The sequence below is a fragment of the Ursus arctos genome, unplaced genomic scaffold (assembly GCF_023065955.2).
Source record: "Ursus arctos isolate Adak ecotype North America unplaced genomic scaffold, UrsArc2.0 scaffold_24, whole genome shotgun sequence".
Classification (NCBI taxonomy): Eukaryota; Metazoa; Chordata; class Mammalia; order Carnivora; family Ursidae; genus Ursus; species Ursus arctos.
Window position 1 is genome coordinate 11,663,258 of NW_026622919.1, and position 20,026 is coordinate 11,683,283.

The following is a 20,026-nucleotide window of genomic DNA, read 5'->3' on the forward strand; positions in this document are numbered from 1 at the left end:
GACAATGATGATGACGGAATGCTCACTTACCTGACTGAGTCATGGGAGGATTTCAGTTTTGTACCATGTCCCTCTACCATGTGGCAAGATAATGTTTGCTTTAGGGAGTCAATCCATTTGTTGAGGTCTGGGTTATAGACTGTGTCATGCTCCAATTCTAAGAGTACCGTTGGATGAGGTTTGACAAACTTACTTTCCTGTGTTACTACATTCCCACTGACATATAGAACATTGCTATCACTCCAGAAAGTTCCCTTACACCTGTCTCTGTTTAATTCTTGACCTGAAGCCAACCATTGTCTGATTCCTGCCCACCTCCCTCTAACGGATCTCCCAAGATCTTGTGTCCAATGCATTCCTCACCAACACCCCGCCCCCCCGCCCCGGCCCGGCCAAACAATGCTAATCCTGGCCTCTGTGCCTATTCTTTTGCTGTTACCTGCAGGAACCCCTTTTTCCTTTAGGACTCCTCTTTCAGGAAGTCTCCCTGATCTTCTCTTCCACTCGGGCTAGATAAGGTGCCCTTCTACAAAGTTCTGTCTTGCATTGAATGGATCTCCATTTTTACAGATTTGGTTTATAACATATCTTTGTTCAAGTATTCTTCTCCCCCATGAATCTGTGAGCTCCTCGAAACAGGGACTGGGTCATATTCCGCTCTAGCACAATGCCTGGCATGCAATTGTTCGTTGTTTAAATGAATAGGTGAATTAAATCAATTCTATTTTTCAGGACACTGTCACTAAAGTCTTGACACATTATGCGCTAAGCGCCTTTGGTTGCAAGAAACAAAGACTCAAGATACTGGAGAGGATTTGTGGAGATGCACATGCCCTTGGAAAGGCAGGGAGCCAGGTTAGCCCTAGGGACTTCTTGGTCTACCTCTGGGCCCCTCCTCTGCTCTTAGCCTGTTTAGTTTCTTTGCTTTTTTTTCCCCACAATGGACTTCCTCTGCTCATTTCTGTTTCCTTGTAACTTCACCTTGCACTTGGCCTTAGCTTCCTCTGGCCCTGACTTTACGTCTGTCTGGCTGAAGTCGACATTTGTGAAGGTAACACTCCAGCAAGCTCATCTAAGCTCTTCAGATCCATAGCATGGCCACAGCCTGAGCAGGGAGTGGCTGCCAGCTCACATCCTCAGCATCCCTGGTCCAATGAGCTAAGGGTGGGTGTGTCCCACAAAGCAAGGCTGCTCCTTGGGCAGGGCCTGATAGAAGGGAAGGAGAAGACACTGGCAGGCATTATGGGGTCTCTTCTACCCGATTACTGAGCAAGAGCTCATGTATTTTTCCTGCTTTTGCTCCTGAAAAGTTGAAGTTTTCTCGTCTTTGATTGTAGGAAAGCCGTTTTCCTCCTTTCCACTTAGGGTTTATAGAATCAAGGAACATTGAAGCTGGAAAGAAACTCATAGTTCACCCTCTCCAGCATATCCCAGTGTGTGTTCTATATAAGTCCAGGCCCAAAAGACACTCCATTAAAAAAAAAAAAAAAGAGTCATATTTGGGTATGGATATCCCAACACTTTTCTTGGATTGTAGTTCACACCAGGAACATAGTGGCCTGGTTTGCTTAGTAGGATCTTTGGTCTTCTGCATGGTTGGATATCTTCTGCACTTGGGTCCTGGATTCTCTAAAGCAAAAGTGAGTGGTGGACCACTCTCAGAGGGGACCAGCCATGAACCCCTTGAAATTGTTTGCAAACTTGAGTCAATGTTGTGTGAATTGTGTGTCTTCTGTTGTGTGTGGATGTGCACGCATGTGCCATGACCATGTTCCTGAGAGGGTGTCCAGAGCTTTCATCTTCAGGTATGACCAAAAATAGGGCTATGGATAAGAGCCAATGCTTTAAAGGGACAGTGATTGGTGTGCCCTCCTGAGTCAATCTCTTCATTGTTCTTCTTCCAACTCAAACATTTTATCTGCCACAATTGATCGCCATCCAGCTAATATGAAAAAATAAGATGCTTCACAGACAAAGAGTCTTGCTGATTACTCAGGAAGGTCATTTTTCATTTTCTAGATATAAAAACACTAAGAACCAGAGAAGGAAAATATAACTTGCTTAGATCAGGCAGCTGGCCCAGTAGTGACTGCATCTTTCCTGTCTCCCTCCCTCCCTCCCTCCCTCCCTCCCTCCCTCCTTTCTTTCCTTCCTTCCTTCCTTCCTTCCTTCCTTCCTTCCTTCCTTCCTTCCTTCCTTCCTTCCTTCCTTCCTTCCTTCCCCCTTCCCCTCTTTCATTAACCAACACCTCACCAATCCACTTATGATTTGTTTCCCTAAACACCGCTAAACCTTTGTTAAGGACTAAGCACTGTGTTACACATATCCCCATTAAAGGATATAGCAACCCGTCTGTTGGATATGACCATCCCATTTTTCACTTTTATCTTTCAGGTAAGGAAATTGAGGCTTAGAATTTAAGAAACTTGCCCAAGGTTGCCCTGCTAGTTAGTGGCAGAGCTGGGATGGGAAAGACCATTTTTTTCCACCGCGCTCATTAGTGAGGCTGCTTTGTCTCACTTCTGCACATAACTCACTTCTGCCCCAGATGAAAAGGCAGCTCTCTGCGACAGATCCTCCCACTCTCGGGGGCGGACACTCCCGGGTCTCACCTGAGGCTCCCCGGGGTCCCGCCGGGACCAGACCCCGCCCCCTGGCGGCAGGTGGGCGCAAGCGCAGCGCATGCTAATAAGCCCGCGGCGCGGCACGCTCATTGGCTGGCGCGGATTCCAGTGGCTTTCCCGGGGCGGGGGCCGAGGCAGAGTAAAGGGGCGCCGCCGGCAGCAGCAGCAGCCGCCCCCGCCCCGCACTCCGGGCAGCCCTCCTCCCCCGGGACGCCGGGGCGTGTGCGGGCCACGCGGGCGCCTTCGCCGGGGGCTTCCCCTCCTGTGGTCCGCTCGGGTTCTGCTTCTGAATCCATCCAGGGTCCGGGATGACGATCCGACACCAAGGCCAACAGTACAGGCCGAGGATGGCATTTCTGCAGAAGGTGAGCGCGGTCCTGTGCCCTGGGCCCTGGGCGGTGCGCGGGGTGCCAACTCTGGGAAGTGTCCGCGGAGATGCTGGGGAGGCGCGGGGCATGTGGCCGGGAGTGGAGGGCATCCCTGTGGTCCGTTAGTGCTGCTTGGTGTTTATTAAATGACTTACTTGCTGTGTGTTTGTGCGTGCGTGTGTGTGCGTGTGTGTGTGTATTTTAAAGACTATAATGATTAGGTTTCCACGTAACCTGTTTTGTAGTGGAGACTCTGAAGCCAGGGGCGATGGTCCGCTGGAACCTGGAAAACAACCTGTTACTCTGGAGAGGAGGGCGCCAGAAGGCTGTTCAGCCGAGGCTGTGTCAGATTTCAGACAGAAGCCCGATATTATCCTAAGATTCCCAGAGGTTGAATGAACATTTTTGCCATTTTTCGAATCCCAAGTTACAGTATTTTTAAGTAGGAGTGTGTGTGGTGCGTACACATAGACCACAGAAATGGTGTGATTTGTAGGGTAATTTGTAATTTTGTAAGAGCCCCTCGATTCCTCATTCAAGTATGTGTATTTGTGGATCTCGGGTCTGTCTGGCGGCAGAGGTCAGAGCCTTTCCCTTCCATTACAAAGGCTTTCCCAGACCAAGTGGACAGGCACAGGGTATCCATCCGTGGACACTTGGGATGCGGTATGTACCTTGTAGGGTGACGTGTTGGGTTCCAACTGGCTCATTTTTGTTCTAGACTTTTGAGATAACCAGTGTCAGAGGAGATGGACAAAGGATTAGGTCCCAGGTCACTTGCCCAGCCTTCATCCCATCTACAGCCATTTTCACGGTGCAGTCCGCCTTTTTAGGCTTATCTTGTTCAGTAGAATTAGCTGAATGCTTTGTGACAATTAAGAGCCCTGCCCTGAGCCCTTAGAGCTCAGCAGATTGGGGTAGTTGGTGACCAGCTGTCCTGATTTGACCAGGACTTTCAATGCTAAAGTCTGGACAGTTCCAGGCACAATGGAGACAGTTGGTCACGCGTGGACCACCTACTTCAAGAAGCTGATGCGTATTCCAGATAGTACAGCTGTGAGGATAACCCATAAAAAGAATCCTTAGAGCCTGTATTGCAGACACCAGTTCCTAAAAGCAGAAGAAACCACCTAAGTCTGATATCTGAAAGCCATAAATCATTTCCAGGATTCTCCCGGGTCTGCCCTCGTCTCCCAGACAGGGCGGCTCTGGCTTGGAGGCTCAGAGGGCAATGGTCTGGAGACATTCTGTTTTCCGACTCTTGACACTCTTTTCCATCACGACTGTTACCTGGTAGGTTTTTCCTCTCTACCTGGCCTTCTTTTTTTTTTTTTTTTAAAGATTTTATTTATTTATTCAACAGGATAGAGACAGCCAGCGAGAGAGGGAACACAAGCAGGGGGAGCGGGAGAGGAAGAAGCAGGCTCATAGCGGAGGAGCCTGATGTGGGGCTCGATCCCATAACGCCAGGATCACGCCCTGAGCCGAAGGCAGACGCTTAACCGCTGTGCCACCCAGGCGCCCCTCTACCTGGCCTTCTGACCGGTGTCTTGGTTTCCAGCCTCCCTCTATACCCGCAGCCTGCCTACCTCCACAGTATGCTTCATAAGCACATTGATTTTCTTCCTTAAGCTAACGCTGATCTCCTCAGCCTAAAACCCTCCGCTGGCTTCCCACGTTCACAGGATTAAGAACAGCCTGCTCAGCGCAGGCCCTCGGGTCCTGCTTCGACCCCCCTCTCTCTTTGCCTCCCACCGACCTGCCCTCCAGGGAAACAAAACAAAGCAGCCACAGTCCTCAGTGGGGCTCCTGCCTCAAGGACCTCTCTGCCTTTCTAGGAACCCTGTGCCCGGTCATACGTCAGGCTCTTTCCCGAGAAAGCCTTTTCTCCCCTTCTCACCTGCCAATTTCCCCCTCTTCCGCTGTGAAGGCCAGTTCTCCCCAGCCCCTGGAGCCGAGCCACTTCTTTCGCTGCCCCACAGACTCTGCCCACAACCCCAGGACTGCTCTATCCCTTTGCCTTGTGGGGAGGGACCCGCCTGTTTGTGTATCCTGAGGTCCCCAGAGCTCAAGAGCCCTGCCAGGGGGTCCTTCCCGAAGAGGCTGCTGAACTAGATGTCCAGCCTTCAGGAGAGGGACGCAGACCAAAGGAATGTGGACATGGGTGCAGTGTCATTCACCACTCAAGGAGTATTCGATGAAATATTCAGTGAATATTTATAAAGTGTGCTCTGCCCCATAGTGGGGGCTTTCATGCATTATCCCAACTGGTCCACAAGACGGACGTTATCATCACCATTTACAGAGAAGGAAACTGAAGGTCAGAGAGGTGACTTGCCCCAGTCATATAGCCACTAAGGGGGCGGAACCAGGAAAAATACAGGACTGACCGTCATCTGTTGCCAAATGCGATATTATGCTATGAGCTTGGGGCGGAGAGGAGGCTGTGGGAAGGCCTGACTTAAGTGCGTGGGGGACGTGGAGCTGAGAACCAAAGGATAAGTAGGGGTTCTAGGCAAAGAGAAAGGAAAGGATGTTCCAGGCAGAGGGAATGGCATGCGCTAAGTGTATGTGTGACATACAGTGGACCGCTCCCTATGGCTGTGGCACGCGTGGGCTCCTGTTCCAGTGCTGGCCCGTCCCCTCTGCGATTTCCAGATTACCATCCCTGCCAGTACCAGTCGCTGCTGCCCTTGGGAAACACCGTGGCATTGACTCTCCTGGTGTTGTGGGGAGAAGCCTTCTGTTAGATGCTGTGCTTTCCGGTGTGGCTTCTGGCATCTGCTTTCGCTTGGAAAGAGAGTGCGGAAACAGAAATATTAGGAGGTGTGGGCAGAGCAGGGTATCTTTTGCTTGCATCCTTCTTTCATTCAACACGCATACATAATCGTGTACTTATGTGCTAGGCACCGTGCCAGGGGCTGGGGACTGTGGGGATTAAGACGCGGCCCCTTCCTCCCAGAACTTAGAGTCTAACAGAGAAGATGGATGCATAAATAAGGAGAGAAGTGTTCTCAAGATCGCGGCAGACCTTGTTAGAGGAGATATCCCCCCCACAAAGATATGCATATACGTATCCCACAAAGTGGGGGATGCTTCGTTCTGCCGGGGTGATGGCGTCAGGAGAGGGGTCACAAGGGGGGGGGGTGTAACTGAGTTGAGGTACAAGAAATTAGTTTTCGTTGCCAGGAGGATGGGAAGATGAGCATCTGTTTAGGCAGATACAAAACAGACGTGGCAAACAGCACGCTGGTGTGGGGAGAGCCATCAGGGGCTGGGAGAGCTGGATGTTGGTGGGTGTTAAGGCTGTGAGTTCGGAAGGGCCCAGACCTGGGGCTTTGGACGTCGTGCTTACGAGTTGGATGCTTTCTGCGTTCCGTGAGAAGCTATTTGGTGTTTTAAAATGAGTCGGTTTACGTGCTAGAAGGATGATTCTGGTTCGAGGGTCCACGTGCTTCTCTACGCTGGCCACACTTAACGATAGATTGATACCAAGTATCCGACCTTAGAGTTTTTGATTTACTTGCCAGGTCATTAAGTAATGAAGCGCAGTGGAGTCCAAGCATTGGTGTTTTTAAAAAAGCTTCCAGGATTTGACCGTACAGCCGAGCCGAAACATCCTGGGGGTGTTTGGCAACATCTGGAGACATTTGGGGTTGTCATATCTGGAGACGAGGGTGCTGCTGGCATCCGGTGGGTAAAGGCAGGGGTCCTGCTAGCCAATGCACAGGACAGCTGGCCCCACAACCAGGAATGGTCTGGACCCAAATGTCAGTAGTGCTGCGGCTGGGGACCCTGGGCCGGAGGACACACTGGGGGTTGGAGACGTGCCAGTCGAAAGGCACATGCCAGGAAGGCAGAGCCTGACGGTCCAGAGGGGAGGTTCAGTGATCCCAGGAAGCAGGATTTAGTGGGCAGGTAAGACATACCTCAGAAACAAAAGCAGAGTCAACGGAAGTTGGCCGCTATTGTCTGGGGCCATCTAGAATGTCTCTTGGGCCTTTGACCAGGGTGGGGAGAGCAGGACTTGGGGAAAGACCCCTGAGTACCGATGAGGGTATGGGGCTCACGAGGGTGTTTGAGACGGCAGGGTGAGGTGGCAGGGGTCAGCTGGCCTCTGTGTGGCCAAGCCGGTTAGCAGGAGTACCTTCCTGTCTGTTAGCAAAACAAGCCGGTGGTTCCGGGTCACTCTGCCCCTCTTTGTATAGAGAAGGACTGATTATTATCATCCCCCTGGGAGCCTTCTCCGGCTTGAAGGAAAATTCCAGCCCCAGAGATCTTGCACAGTGAGTGACAGCTTCTTAATGTGAGGAGCGGCGTGGGTGTGGAGGGTGGGATGCCGGGGCCGTCAAAGCCATCGTGTCTGCTCCTCTGGGATGTCGGGGTTCCCTGGCTTCTGGGAGAGGAAACGTGGGCCAGCAACTGCCCCCCACCCCTGTGCCTGTCCCCCAGCGCGGGGTCCCAGGCGGCCCAGTGCGGCCTGGCTGTGCGGCCTGTATTTGTGCCTGGGAACGAGATTTGGCTGAGTCTGGTTGGGAGTGGGCCTTGACATTTGCCGGTGGGGACGGCCGGCCTCGGCCTCATCTCCCGGGGACGCCCACGGGACACCAGGGGGAGGTGTGAGAGTTGGCAGCCTTTTGGAGTAGAAAGGCCAGGGCTTCTCGCTGGCTCTCTGGAGAACTTGGAAACAGTTGGGATTCTCTCCTCTCCACGATGGACAAAGGGGTTTTTCTCTTGGGGTGGATGATGGAACGCAGAGTCTACCCTTTTTTTCGGGCCGCCATGACAAAGTACCATGGGCTCTGTGGCTTCAACAACAGAAATTGATTTCCTCACAGCTCTGGAGGCTAGAAATCCGAGACCAGGCGTCGGCAGGGCTGGTTTCCTTGGAGGCCTCTCTCCATGGCTCACCGACGGCCGCCTTCTCCCCGTGTCCTCACATGGCCTTCCCTCCGTACGTGTCCTGTGTCCTAATCTCCTCCTCTTATGAGGACACAGTCGTACCGGATGAGGGCCCACCTAATGACCTCATTTTACCCTCATGGCCACTTTAAGACCCTCTCTCCAAATACACTCACATTCTGAGGTACCGGGGATTAAGGCTTCAACATACAAATTTTGGGGGACACAGTTCAGCCCATAACAGAGTCTCTCATTGTTTCCCTAGGTGACTGGGGAGACCCCTTAGAGGAATTTATAGGAGGAAAGTTCTAAGGAAAATTGATTGGAACTGCACTGGGCTGAACGCCTTCAAAATGTTCCCAAGGTTCATGTGATGCTCCCTCCTCCCACCGGCCCTTCTTTTCTGTGAACGGTGACACACCTGCTGGAAGGAAATGTGACTCCCCTCATTGTGTTTTTAAAATAACTCTCATTATTCCTCCCCTGAAGATTATTTTCAAACTCTTTATAACTAGATCTTTTCCCCCCCCTTAACTCGAAGAAAAGAAATCCAATCCACTGACTTTCTCTCAGAGGAACCAGATTTCTAACTCATAAGGCAATTTCTATTTTTTCCCCAATATCTGGGCCCCCTGTTTCTGTGAAACATGGCTGTTTCATCCAAAAAGTTTTTGGACAAATAGGGGATTTTATCTGGCAGCTAATGTGGGAAAGGGGGAGGCCGAAGTCCACACCTCAGAAAATCGGGCACTTCTTGGAGTAGCCTATAAATTTGCAGAAGGAGCTGAAATGGATAATTTCTGTTCCCGAACAATCTGCGAGCCGAGGAAGTGTCTGGGCAGGTGCGGCATGCCCTCAGCCTTGCTTCCCTGCGTGACCCTTCACCTCCACAGCAGCTGGGTCAGTCTCTGTCGATCACTCTTTTTTAAATTGTATTTTATTGTGGTAAGAACACTTATTGCGAGTATCTACCCCCTTAAATTTTGAAGTGTGCAAACCATATGGGAGAGCAGATCTCTACAGCTTCTTCACCTTGCTTAGCTGAAACCTGATGCTTGGTGGTTGGCCAGGCCCCGCTTCCCTTCCCCCAGCCCCGGGCACCACCATCCTTCTCTTTGATTCTATGCATTTAGGTACCCCACGTAAGTGGGGTCATGCAGTCCTTCTGCGACGGGCTTACTGCACTTAGCAAAATGTTCTCCATAGCAGATTGTTCTCCGGGGTCATCCCTATTGTTGCAGTTTCCTTCTTTTTAAAGGCTGACGAAGGTTCCATTGTATGTCTCTGCCACATTTTCCTTATTCATTTGTCGATGGACATTTAGGCTGTTTGCACGTCGTGAACAGGGCTGCAGTGAACATGACTGCTCATATCTCTTCGAGATCCCGATTTCAAGTCTTTTCAGTACACACCCAGAAGTGGGATTGCTAGTCATTCTCTTTTTAATTTTTGGAGGAGCCTTCGTACTGTTTTTCCATAGCAGCTGCACCATCTTGCTTTCCCACCGACAATGCACAAGGGTTCCAAGTTCAGTCTCTCCACTTTCCTGTGTAGAGAAGCCCAGCGCCTTCTCAGACGACCCCTCCCTTGGAGCACAGCCCCATCCTCACTGTCTAGGAAGATCCCCTTCGCCCTCCACGCACACTTTTTGGGAGATCTTCTCAGCCATCCTTCTCGTGCCTTGGCTCCTGCTGCAGTCAGCACCTTCCCCTTTATTTGGTGCCTAATTCAGTCTGCAGTTGCTGTCTACGAAATAGTCTGTAGATCGCATCATAGTAAGTGCTCTACACCCTTGAGCTCAGCTAATCTTCACGACAGCCCTCTGATGACACAGGTCATATTGCAATCTCTATTTTACAGAGAAATGAGTCTTAGTGAAGTTTAGCAATTTCCCTAGCTTCTACCTTGAGCAGGGATCTGAGCTGGGCTTTTTCTGCTCCCAGATCTCTAGCATTTATCTTAGTTATCTTTTTATTTTCATACAAATGTCTTCCCAGTCCTCTGTGGGCTTGGAGGATGTCTTTTACCTTGTAGTATCACCCCCACAGTGCTGTGCACTTAATCGTGCTCCATAAATACCTGTGTTTGAACGGCGAGGAGAACAGGGTTTTTATTCCCAGTCATCTAAACACAGCCGCGCATGCAAAGTTTCAAAGATGCATTAATTATGCAAAAGCTACTAATGTTAATGATTCCAACCAGAGCCACTAACATGAATCTCTCCTGATGAAGTATGTATCTTTTTTCAAAAAGATTTTATTTATTTATATAAGAGAGAGAGTGGGGTGTGGGGGGAGGGGCAGGTGGAGAGGGAGAAGCAGACTCCCCACTGAGCAGGGAGCCTGACTCGGGGCTCGATTCCAGGACCCTAAGATCATGACCTTAACCGACGGAGCCACCCAGGTGTCCTGATAAAGTATATATCTTTATGAGTATATAACATATCTGTCCTTGTAAAGCATTTTTACACAATTACTCAATGAGATTCTAAGAGATTACAGAAGTGTGTCAGTTACCTGGACACAGACTATCTGCTGTCCCCATTTCAGAGAGGTTCAGTGAAATCCCACAGGTAGTAGAGAAAGGAAGCCCCATGGAACCGTGAGAACCATGGGTTTCTTTTCTTTGTACCACAGCCACGGTGCAGCGTCTGAAAGGACTAGTAATTGTAAAGGGCTGTACGGAGCGCTGGAGTGTTGTTTTATTTAAAAGCAGGAGAAGAATGATGAGATAACCAAGTCAGTTAAATTGAGGGGAAGCGGGTGAAGCAGTGACCTGTTTTGGTTTGGGGAGCGGCCGGAACTGGGCAGGTCGGTTTTGAGGTGCAGCCCTCCAGGAGGATACGTCCAGCTCTATGCAGGAGAGGGTTTCTGGACGGAGAAGGACGGGAAAGGTTTTCGTTCCTGCTTGCCCGTTTGTATTCCGTGCTTCTGCTCCTGCTGTCCCCGGAGCCTGGAATGCACTGGTTCACCATCCCCCCCCTTCTTTCTGGTGCCTGATTCCTATTCATCTTTTTAAGATTCACTCCAGGAGTCCCCACTCCTGACCCCTTCCTGGCGCTGCTGTGTTCTCATGATACCGGGAACTCACCTTCGTCAGGGTCCCTCCCATGTTGTCCCATAATATCCTTGCACCAGTGAGCTCCTTGGGCTCGGGGACCACATCACCTTATCTTGGGTTTTCCAAAGTGACTGCCTGGTTGTTGAATGACTGACTGACCACAGCAAGCACACGGCAGGCTGGGGGGTACATGGTTTCTTCAGGAAGGAGAGGTTTCCTGGGGGATCAGGAAGCTTGAGACCTCGGATTCGTGAGGCTTTGTCAGTGCCCATGATAAACATGGACAAGACACACGCCTGGGTTTTCTTTTGCTTTGAACTGTGCCAGCCCACCCGGTTTGTTTTACAACGGCCTTCGGTGGATTTTACTTCTGTTTAATTTTTTCAATAAAAAACGATTTTTTTATTTTTTATTTTTTATTTTATTTTTTTTAAAGATTTTTATTTATTTATCTATTTATTTGACAGAGAGAGACAGCCAGCGAGAGAGGGAACAAAGCAGGGAGAGTGGGAGATGAAGAAGCAGGCTCCTAGCGGAGGAGCCTGATGTGGGGCTCGATCCCATAATGCCAGGATCACGCCCTGAGCCGAAGGCAGACGCTTAACCGCTGTGCCACCCAGTCGCCCCAAAAACGATTTTTTTATTAACAAAATAAAATAAAGAGCATCAGGGCCATCCTTGCGGATGTCTTCCTGTGGTTCACTCCCCCCCCGCCCCCCCCCCTGCCCCCCCCCCCCCGCCCCGCCGACAGCTCATGGGTTCGCTTTGCTTCAGCTCTCTCTCCGATGCGCATGACTAATTCATCTCTCTGACCCTTATCTCTTTCGCACTTGGGACGTTCATTTCCCGTCACCTGTCGGACACCGTGGCTAGCTCGGCCAGCATCCCGAGGCGGGAGGTTTTGCTCTCAGAAGGTGTTCCTTCTTTGGCACTTCCTACGTCTTTCTATTCTGGGACCTGGCAACTCTGAGCCGCGGAATTATAAACTTTGCCGCCCTCACTGAACAAGTCAGTCACTTGCAAGTACAGTTCACTCGAGTTAACTAGGGCTCTAGAAGCGGAGCCTGCCTGTCGCCCCTGCCGCTGCCTTCATTTACATATTCCCTTCTGCACCAGCTGCTCTGGTACCCGCTACGCGTCCGGCTCTATGCCAGCACGCACGATAGCAGCATCGGACCACAGCAGACAGAAGACCTGCCCTTGAAGGGCCTACTTTCTAGGAACAAAGGAGACACATAATAAGCAATGTGACTGATAGGCAGATAATTTCCTATGTTAGAAGGTGAGTGCTACTGAAAAAGCGAGTAGGGGGTCAGCAATGCCAGGGGTGGAGTTGAAGGTTGTAGTGTTAAGTAGGATGGTCAGGGTGGACCTCCTGAGCACGTTAGCGGAAGAAACTGGTGAGCGAGTTAGTTACACAGGGAAGAGCGGGCAAGGCACAAAGAATAACCAGAGCAAAGGCCCTGGGGTGGGTATGTGCTGGGCATGGTCAGGGAGCAGCAAGGTGGCCGGTGTGGCTGGATCGGAGGGAGTCAGGTGGGCGGTGGTAGGAGGAGAGTCAGGGAGGAAGGGGACCCAACCACGCAGGCCAGCTGGGGAGCTTTGCCATTGCCTCTGAGTGGAATGGCCGATGCAGGGTTTCGAGCAGAGGAGTGACGCCTTCTAAAATAATTGAAAGATTCTCTCTGGCTGCTCACCTGAGAAGACACCAGGAGGCAGACGTGGCAAGAGGAGAGACACACCATTTCTTGCTGGGACCATTGCAGTAGCTTCAAATGACTCTTCCCTTTTCTTTCCTCCTTGGCAAACTTCCTCATACTTCAGTGCTCGTCTCTGTCACGGGCCACATTTCCCAAGCTTGGGCTGAATTATGCTCCTGCCCCGCAGTTGCTGGAATGGCTCCAGGAATGGCATTCAAGGCCCATTGTGATCTGGCCCCCAGCTGTGGTTCCTGCTTCGTCTGCCCCCGTTGTCTGTCCCTCTCTCGCCCTGGGCACTGGCTCCTGTGTCTTCTCACTTTCTGTCCAGCAAAATCCTCATTTGCTGAGTCTCCCCTTCTCCTCTGAGCCTGAGCAGACTCTCCCAGGTCAGAGCTCTCTGAGCTCCCGCACCCAGTGAGGGTGTTTGTGTCTGTGAAGGACACGTTGAATCTGGTTGTGTTGCGGTCACTCCGTATCCGTCCAGATCGCAAGCTCCTGATGGTAAGCTCCCGGTGTTCCTCGTTGCATCTTTCACCCCCTCCGTGCTGCAGACAGGGGCCTTGCTTGGCTTCTGAGACACTTCTGGTCAGCCAGTGTTTTCGGTTCTGTTTTGCAGATCGAAGCCCTAGTGAAGGACATGCAGAACCCGGAGACGGGGGTCAGAATGCAGAACCAGAAGGTTCTGGTCACCAGCGTCCCTCACGCCATGACAGGTAGTGTATTTTGTGACTTAGTCTTGGCTTGGAACCGTCCACACACAGAGGTTGGCAATCTCTAGCCCGAGGTCCAGGTTCGGCCCATGGCCTGTATTTGTGTATAAAGCTTTATTGGAACACAACCATGTCCCACTTTTTAAAAAAATATTTTATTTATTTATTTATTTATTTATTTATTTATTTATTTATTAAAGATTTTACTTATTTATTTGACAGAGACAGCCAGCGAGAGAGGGAACACAAGCAGGGGGAGTGGGAGAGGAAGAAGCAGGCTCCCAGCAGAGGAGCCTGATGTGGGACTCGATCCCGGAACGCCGGGATCACGCCCTGAGCCGAAGGCAGTCGCTTTAACGACTGCGCTACCCAGGCGCCCCCTTATTTATTTATTTTTGAGAGAGAGAGAGAGAAACGAGCTGGGGGGAGGGGCAGAGGGAGAGGGAGAAGCGGACTCCTTCCTGAGCAAGGAGCCCGAAGCTGGACTCGATCCCAGGACCCTGGGATCATGACCTGAGCCGAAGGCAGAAGCTTCACTGACTGAGCCACCCAGGCGCCCCCACATCCCTATTTCTGTATTATCTTTGGCTGCTTTTATGCTACAATGACAGGGCTAGGTAGTTGTTCAGAGACTGAATCCTGGCCCACAAAACTGAAAAGTATTGACAGCCTTTTACAGAGAAAGTTTGCTGATGCCTGGACCACGGGCTTCTTCTGGGAAAGGGGTCAGAAAGGAAAGGAGAAAAGGAGCTAATAGGTCACGTTGTGAAGCCATCCCTCCCAGGAGATCATTTAAAAAGCTTTTACTGCTCCTTTCTGTTTTGCCTGTTTTAATGAAATTAGGTAGCATTTAAAAAAAAAGTACTTTCCGGCAGAAAAAACGTGGTCTTTGCTCCACCCTTTCCTGAGTCTTGTTGACACCCGTCTTACGTACCCCACCGGAACAGAACCAGTGGCTCTTGTCTCTTTCCTCTGGATGTGGGGTAAGGGAGCATCATTTGAGGATATCGGCAGAGAGTGTTTCCTGAGACACATTGTGGGCCGAATCAGACAGCCTCTCCAAGCACGGGCCTGGGCCTCGCCACTCCGCACCGCTCCTCGTGAACGCTCACTCTCTCCCCCACCACGAGCTGACTATTTTCACTCGAGGTGCCGTGGTCTTGGCGGAGGCAAGCTGGCTCACAGTGTCCTCCTGTTTCCCTCTCTGTCTGTTTGGAAGAAGGAGTGCCCCGGCCAGCAATGTGTCGCTCAAGTTTCCTTGAGGGCAAACAACAGAAATTCAACTGGGTTGGTTGGAGCAAAAGAGCAATTGATCAGAATTGGACAGAGTAGCTCACAGAAGAAAAGGAAAGTGACGAGCCACACTGGGAAGGGCTAGGAAGCAGAGTTGCACAGGTGCCTAGAGAGCGGGGATTGATGGGCAGACTTCTCAGGGTGGGTCTGCATTTTCCCCAACATTTACGATGTACTTAGGTTGATTCTTCCCGAAGGCATCCCTGCCCCTGCCCCTACCCCTGCCCCTGCCCCGCTCCACTCCTGGTTGTCGTTAATTCTGGCCTGAATTCTCCCCTGGATTGGGAAGCCCTCAAGGGGAGATACCTTGTCTTGCTCACCTGGCTAACTCCCATGCTTAGCCTATGTTGGTCAGGGTGGAGGTTTTCATAGAAGTTTCTTGAATGCGTGGGTCAGTGCTAGTCTAGCACCGTGCGAGGAGTACTGGACGTTGAGACACGCCCCCTAGGATTGAATCCTTCAGGTGCCTCTTTCAAGCTGTGTAGCCCTTGTCTTACTCTTCTCATTTTGAAAGCAGGACTAGCAATCCCTGTCGAAGAGAACGATTGCGGGAGTTCAGTGAGATAGTCCTGAGCATGTGGTCAGCAAGCATGGATGCTCGATGTGTGGCGATGGCGAGCAGCTTCCCACACCGTGTCACTAAATACCCACCATCAAGTTCGGGGTCGAAGGGACCATCTGCTTTTTGCAGATGGGGCCATGGACAAGAGGAGAGGTTCAGCCGCTGGTCCCCCTGTCACTAAACTTACACATGGCTGAGCTTGGATCTGACCCCAGTGTCCGTCCCTTATCCGCCATCAGTGCAAAAGCTACTTTCTTTCCTTGCACACAGGGTGCGCTTGGTTCCTGGGTTTGGGCGAGGCTGCCCGCCTGCCGTGTTTCTTCCTGTTCCTCCTGTGGGTGTTAGCGGCCATCGGAACAGGACTCGGGGAGAAGCCTTGGGTCCTGCGTCAGCGCTGATACAAGCAAATTGGGTAATCAGCATCAGCTCCTCGGATGGCAGGTGACCCAGGACTTTGGCGACGAAGGTGGCTGACGTGGGAGCCAGCCACGCTATTAGCACAGACCACGTGGCGCAGATGCTGGTGGCCTGTAATCTTATTTGGTCTATTTTAGGAAGCAGTCAAGTGGATGAGAAACCCCTCGGCTCCTTGGTGGAGAGCACTAATCTGTCTGCTGTCTGCCTGGGTCTGTCTCTCTCGGTCTGCATACCTCTGAGTGGCATTCAGGGAGACCCCAGGTGGAAAGTCTGAAACACCCAGTCCTAGCTAGGAGTTTACACAGGAGTTTAGATGAAAAATTTTGCTTTAGAACAGCCGACCAGGGGCGAATAAAACTAAGAACAGATGAGAACCCACTGAAAGCCATAACAGTGGGCATGTGGGCATAGACAGAGATAATGTCTGGACACTCGTGCCCCAGGGCATGGAGAGGAAGGTAAGTTGCCCATCCTCAGCCAGGCCGTGGGCAGGTAATTAAGCCCAGAGAGTGTGTGAGTGGCTCCCCTCCCTTTGCTGGAGGGGCCCAGAAGAAATGCTCCTTTACTACTGCTGAGGAGGGAAGTATTTGGAATGGTCTAGCCACAAAGGCACAGGCACTGGGGTCTCAGATCCAGATCCTTCTTCTCTGTATGTTCTGCGGGTCAGTTCCCATGCAGGCAGATTCCAAGCTTGGCCTTTGTAAAGCAGGCTGAAGTTGCTAGGAAATGTGGTCTTTGGTGTTTGCAAGATGGCGTCTGAATTGGGATGGTTGGTTCCAGGGCCTCTTGTCTTTCCTCGGAGTTGCTGTTGTCCTCTTCCTCCAAGGAGCCTGTTCTGCTTATGAGGCTGCAGGGCCCAGGGTGAGGTGGAAGCAAGAGCTTCCCTGGGGTCCTACAAAAGTTCTGGATTGTTGGTGGAACTTGGCTTGCTTTGGCCCTTAGATAAATCTGAATCTTTGGGGGACGGGTGGGAGGGGGGGTGCTTGTTCTCTCCTGATCTCTCCTGATCTCGTCCCTGTCTTCCTCTCTTGCTTTTTTTCACACCAGTCTTCACTCTGCATTGTTCCCAGGCCAGCCCCTAAAAGACTAGAAGTGGAGTCCACATCCCCTTGTCTAAAGTTATAAATCAGCCCGCGGAGTGTTACCAAAATACATCGCATCCTCCTGCTTTGACCGGAGTACCTTTGCAATGACCTGAGAGGCCAGGTCTGAATTGAGAATTTTCTGACTCCTCAGAGTTCTGCCTGGGAACTTGGGAGCCTAGGAGAACCATCCCCTCACCCTTAGCTCATCCCCACCTTTCCTCCCATCTTGTGCTCTGATTTCCCCTTCATGTGACCAGGGTCCATCTGGAGCCCCACAGACAGCAGGCCTTGGGTCTGGGTGTTTTTCAGTGTTGAGACTTAGGCTGTTTCCTTCCTACCTGATGACTGATAGTCTATGCACCAATTGTTGTAAGGTAAGAAAAGAAGTACTACCAGAGAGGTGAAGACCGAGGGTGCGTGGGGGTGGTTCAACAGGAAATCCGGCTGCAGTCAGATCCTGGATGACCCTGAATCATTGGGGGGGGGGGGCGTGGAGGGGAGTCCCTGAAAGTTTGGAGCAGAAGAGGGACGAGATCCCAGCTGAGTCCAGCGGAGACAAGTGAGGCCACAGCGTGGAGGAGGGTGTGGAGGTCAGGGGATGTGCTGGGAGGCTCTGACAATGGCCAAATACTTCTGGTTTGCAGGAAGCGACGTTCTACAGTGGATCGCCCAGCGGCTTTGGATCTCCAATCTGGGTGAGAGCCCGTCCGGCACTCCGGCAACAAGGACGGCTGTGGGTGCAGGGCCCCCAGAGAATCTCTGGAGGGTGGAGACTAAACGGAGGCTTAACCTTGGTCTCTGAGAAATTGGAGAGACAAGGCATTCACATGTGAAACGACCCGAATCAAAAGTGAAGGCATGATTGGGGGGGGGGGAATTGTTTCATACAAAATACTGAGAGCACATGAATAATGGATACTTGGGGAAGAATCAGCCAACACAGAATTCTTGGAGGGGGTGATGTGCACAGACAGCTGATTTTGAAAGAAGGGACGCTTGTGAATTGTGGAGGGAAGCCCTGAGGGTCTGTCTTCCTGGAGGGGGAACTAGCAAGAGCAGTGGTGTAGAAATGGAATGAATGAGACAGGGAGCGGGAACGAGGGGAAATTGGGAGAAATGACTTCACCTGGGTGTGGAGGGCAGAGGAGGGGTAGGGATAGGAGTATAGTTGGCATGTTTGCAAATTCCTAGCTTTTTTTTTTTTAAGATTTATTTATTTATTTCAGAGAGGGAGAGAGCTGGAGAGTGAGCAGGGGGAGGGGAAAGGGAGAATCCCAAGTAGACTCTGCGCTGAGTCCGACGTGGGTCTTGGTTTCAGGACCCCGAGATCACAACCTGAGCTGAAATCAGGAGTCAGATGCTTAACCGACTGAGCCACCCAGGTGCCCCTGCAAATTCCAAACTTTATGTGGGAGACAAGCAGTAGGAAGCCATGGGGATTTTTTTTTTTTAATGGCTTTTCAGTCATTTTCTTTTTCTTTTCTTTTTTTTTTTTAAAGATTTTATTTTTATTTATTTGACAGAGATAGAGACAGCCAGCGAGAGAGGGAACACAAGCAGGGGGAGTGGGAGAGGAAGAAGCAGCCTCCTAGCGGAGGAGCCTGATGTGGGGCTCGATCCCATAACGCCAGGATCACGCCCTGAGCCGAAGGCAGACGTTTAACCTCTGTGCCACCCAGGCGCCCCGCCATGGGGATGTTTGAGCATAGTCTTCTGTAAGCTAAGATGTTTGCAGCAATTTGAGGGATGGCTCAGAACAGAAAGAATCTGACAGACCACTGGAAAAGAGGCTGTTGGTACAACAAGGCATAAAACATGAGGCTTGTCGCTGATGGAGGGAGTAAGACGTGAAGAAGGAGGGCTGGTGAGAAAGTCTTATCAAGTTTTGGAGGCTAAGAGGGATGGGATGTGGGTTGGGTCCTTGAGCCCAAGGCCTGGAGGGATGGAATGCTCTCTCAGTGCTGGATGAAAGGACACCTGCTTCGTTGGCGCTTCTGAGAAAGAGACAGGAAGGTTTTCCTTTAATTGGTGCAAATCCAGAAACGAGACTGTGTTTCCAAGCACAGTGGAGGTGGGTGGGAATTAAAGTGAGGTGGGGAGGAGCCGGGGGGAGACTGTGGGATCTGGACCTGGGAGGCAGGCAGAATTGAGTGTGGGATAGAAGTTGACTGTAGGTATGGCCTCCTCTTTCTTTTCCTCTTTGAGCAAGGAATGTTCTGTTGTTCAGAGACATTCTCTCCCTGCTCCTGGGGACGTCTCCAGACCCAAAGGGCCCAGAGAAGCTTCTCCGAACACCTGCAGTGGACCACCTGTGGTACCCATTAATGTTTGGGTTCACTGCTCCCCCTGGACTTAGGAGTTGTCCTTCTCGGGGGTCGGCTCAGGAATCTTCCTCTTACCGTGCTCCCCAGCTCATAGTTGCCCATAGCCAAGTTCAGGAACCACTGCCCTCGCTCCTTGGATGAAGTGCTGTGAGGATGGGGGGCACCTCTCCTGGGGTTTGGGGTGCTGTGTGAGCGTCGGGCAATGAGCTTCTGCCTTTGGTGTCTGCTCTTGACTCCATGTCTTAACGGTTTCTTCTCAGAGGCACAGAACCTGGGCAACTTTATTGTCAAGTATGGCTACATTTACCCCCTGCAAGATCCCAGGAATCTCGTTCTCAAGCCCGACAACAGCCTGTACCGATTTCAGGTAGGTCTTGGCCTTGACTTTGAGGTTAATATGGGATTAAGCTTACCTGAGAAGGTCATCGTGTGGCTTCATATCCTCATACATCAGAACTTTAGAAATGGTCGGGGAGGGGGGCTAAGGTTGTTTCATCCCAAGCCACAGGGCTGGGGGCCCAGGGGGACAGTCACAGCCCAGTGTTTAACCATGGTTTCCTGGTTTCTTTTGTAGACGCCGTATTTCTGGCCCACCCAGCAGTGGCCGGCTGAAGATACAGACTACGGTAAAACTCCACCCCCCTATGCTTTCGGTACCCCTTAACATACTGCTTATTTACTTGCCACATTTTGGTGACATTCGTCTCGCTGTCATCACGCCCTTTATGTCAGTTCACATCTGTATTGGGAGTGTTCCCAGGGAAGGGACCAGGGTTCTGCTGAGACTTCTTCCTACCAAGCCAAGCACAGCAGCCTCATGCATATAAAGGCTGCCGAGGCAGTTTTAAACTACGATGATGATGGAAAATGTCATCGCTTTCTTTTCCAGCCATCTATCTAGCCAAGCGAAATATAAAGAAGAAAGGGATTTTAGAAGAATATGAAAAGGTACAGAGATGTTTTCGAGTACATGTTATTATA

The 20,026-nt window shown here is 51.2% G+C and overlaps 1 protein-coding gene across 1 annotated transcript in view; it reads left to right on the plus strand.

Moving 5' to 3' along the window:
- Positions 1–2,807: 2,807 nt before the first annotated feature.
- RGS9 (regulator of G protein signaling 9) overlaps positions 2,808–20,026 on the plus strand; it is a 65,301-nt gene continuing 48,082 nt past the window's right edge. Inside the window, 6 exon segments of the mRNA XM_026512404.4 lie at positions 2,808–2,989; positions 13,271–13,367; positions 17,366–17,416; positions 19,306–19,412; positions 19,620–19,671; positions 19,935–19,993. Of these exon segments, the coding sequence (XP_026368189.3) occupies positions 2,933–2,989; positions 13,271–13,367; positions 17,366–17,416; positions 19,306–19,412; positions 19,620–19,671; positions 19,935–19,993 (423 nt within the window). The 5' untranslated portion in view covers positions 2,808–2,932.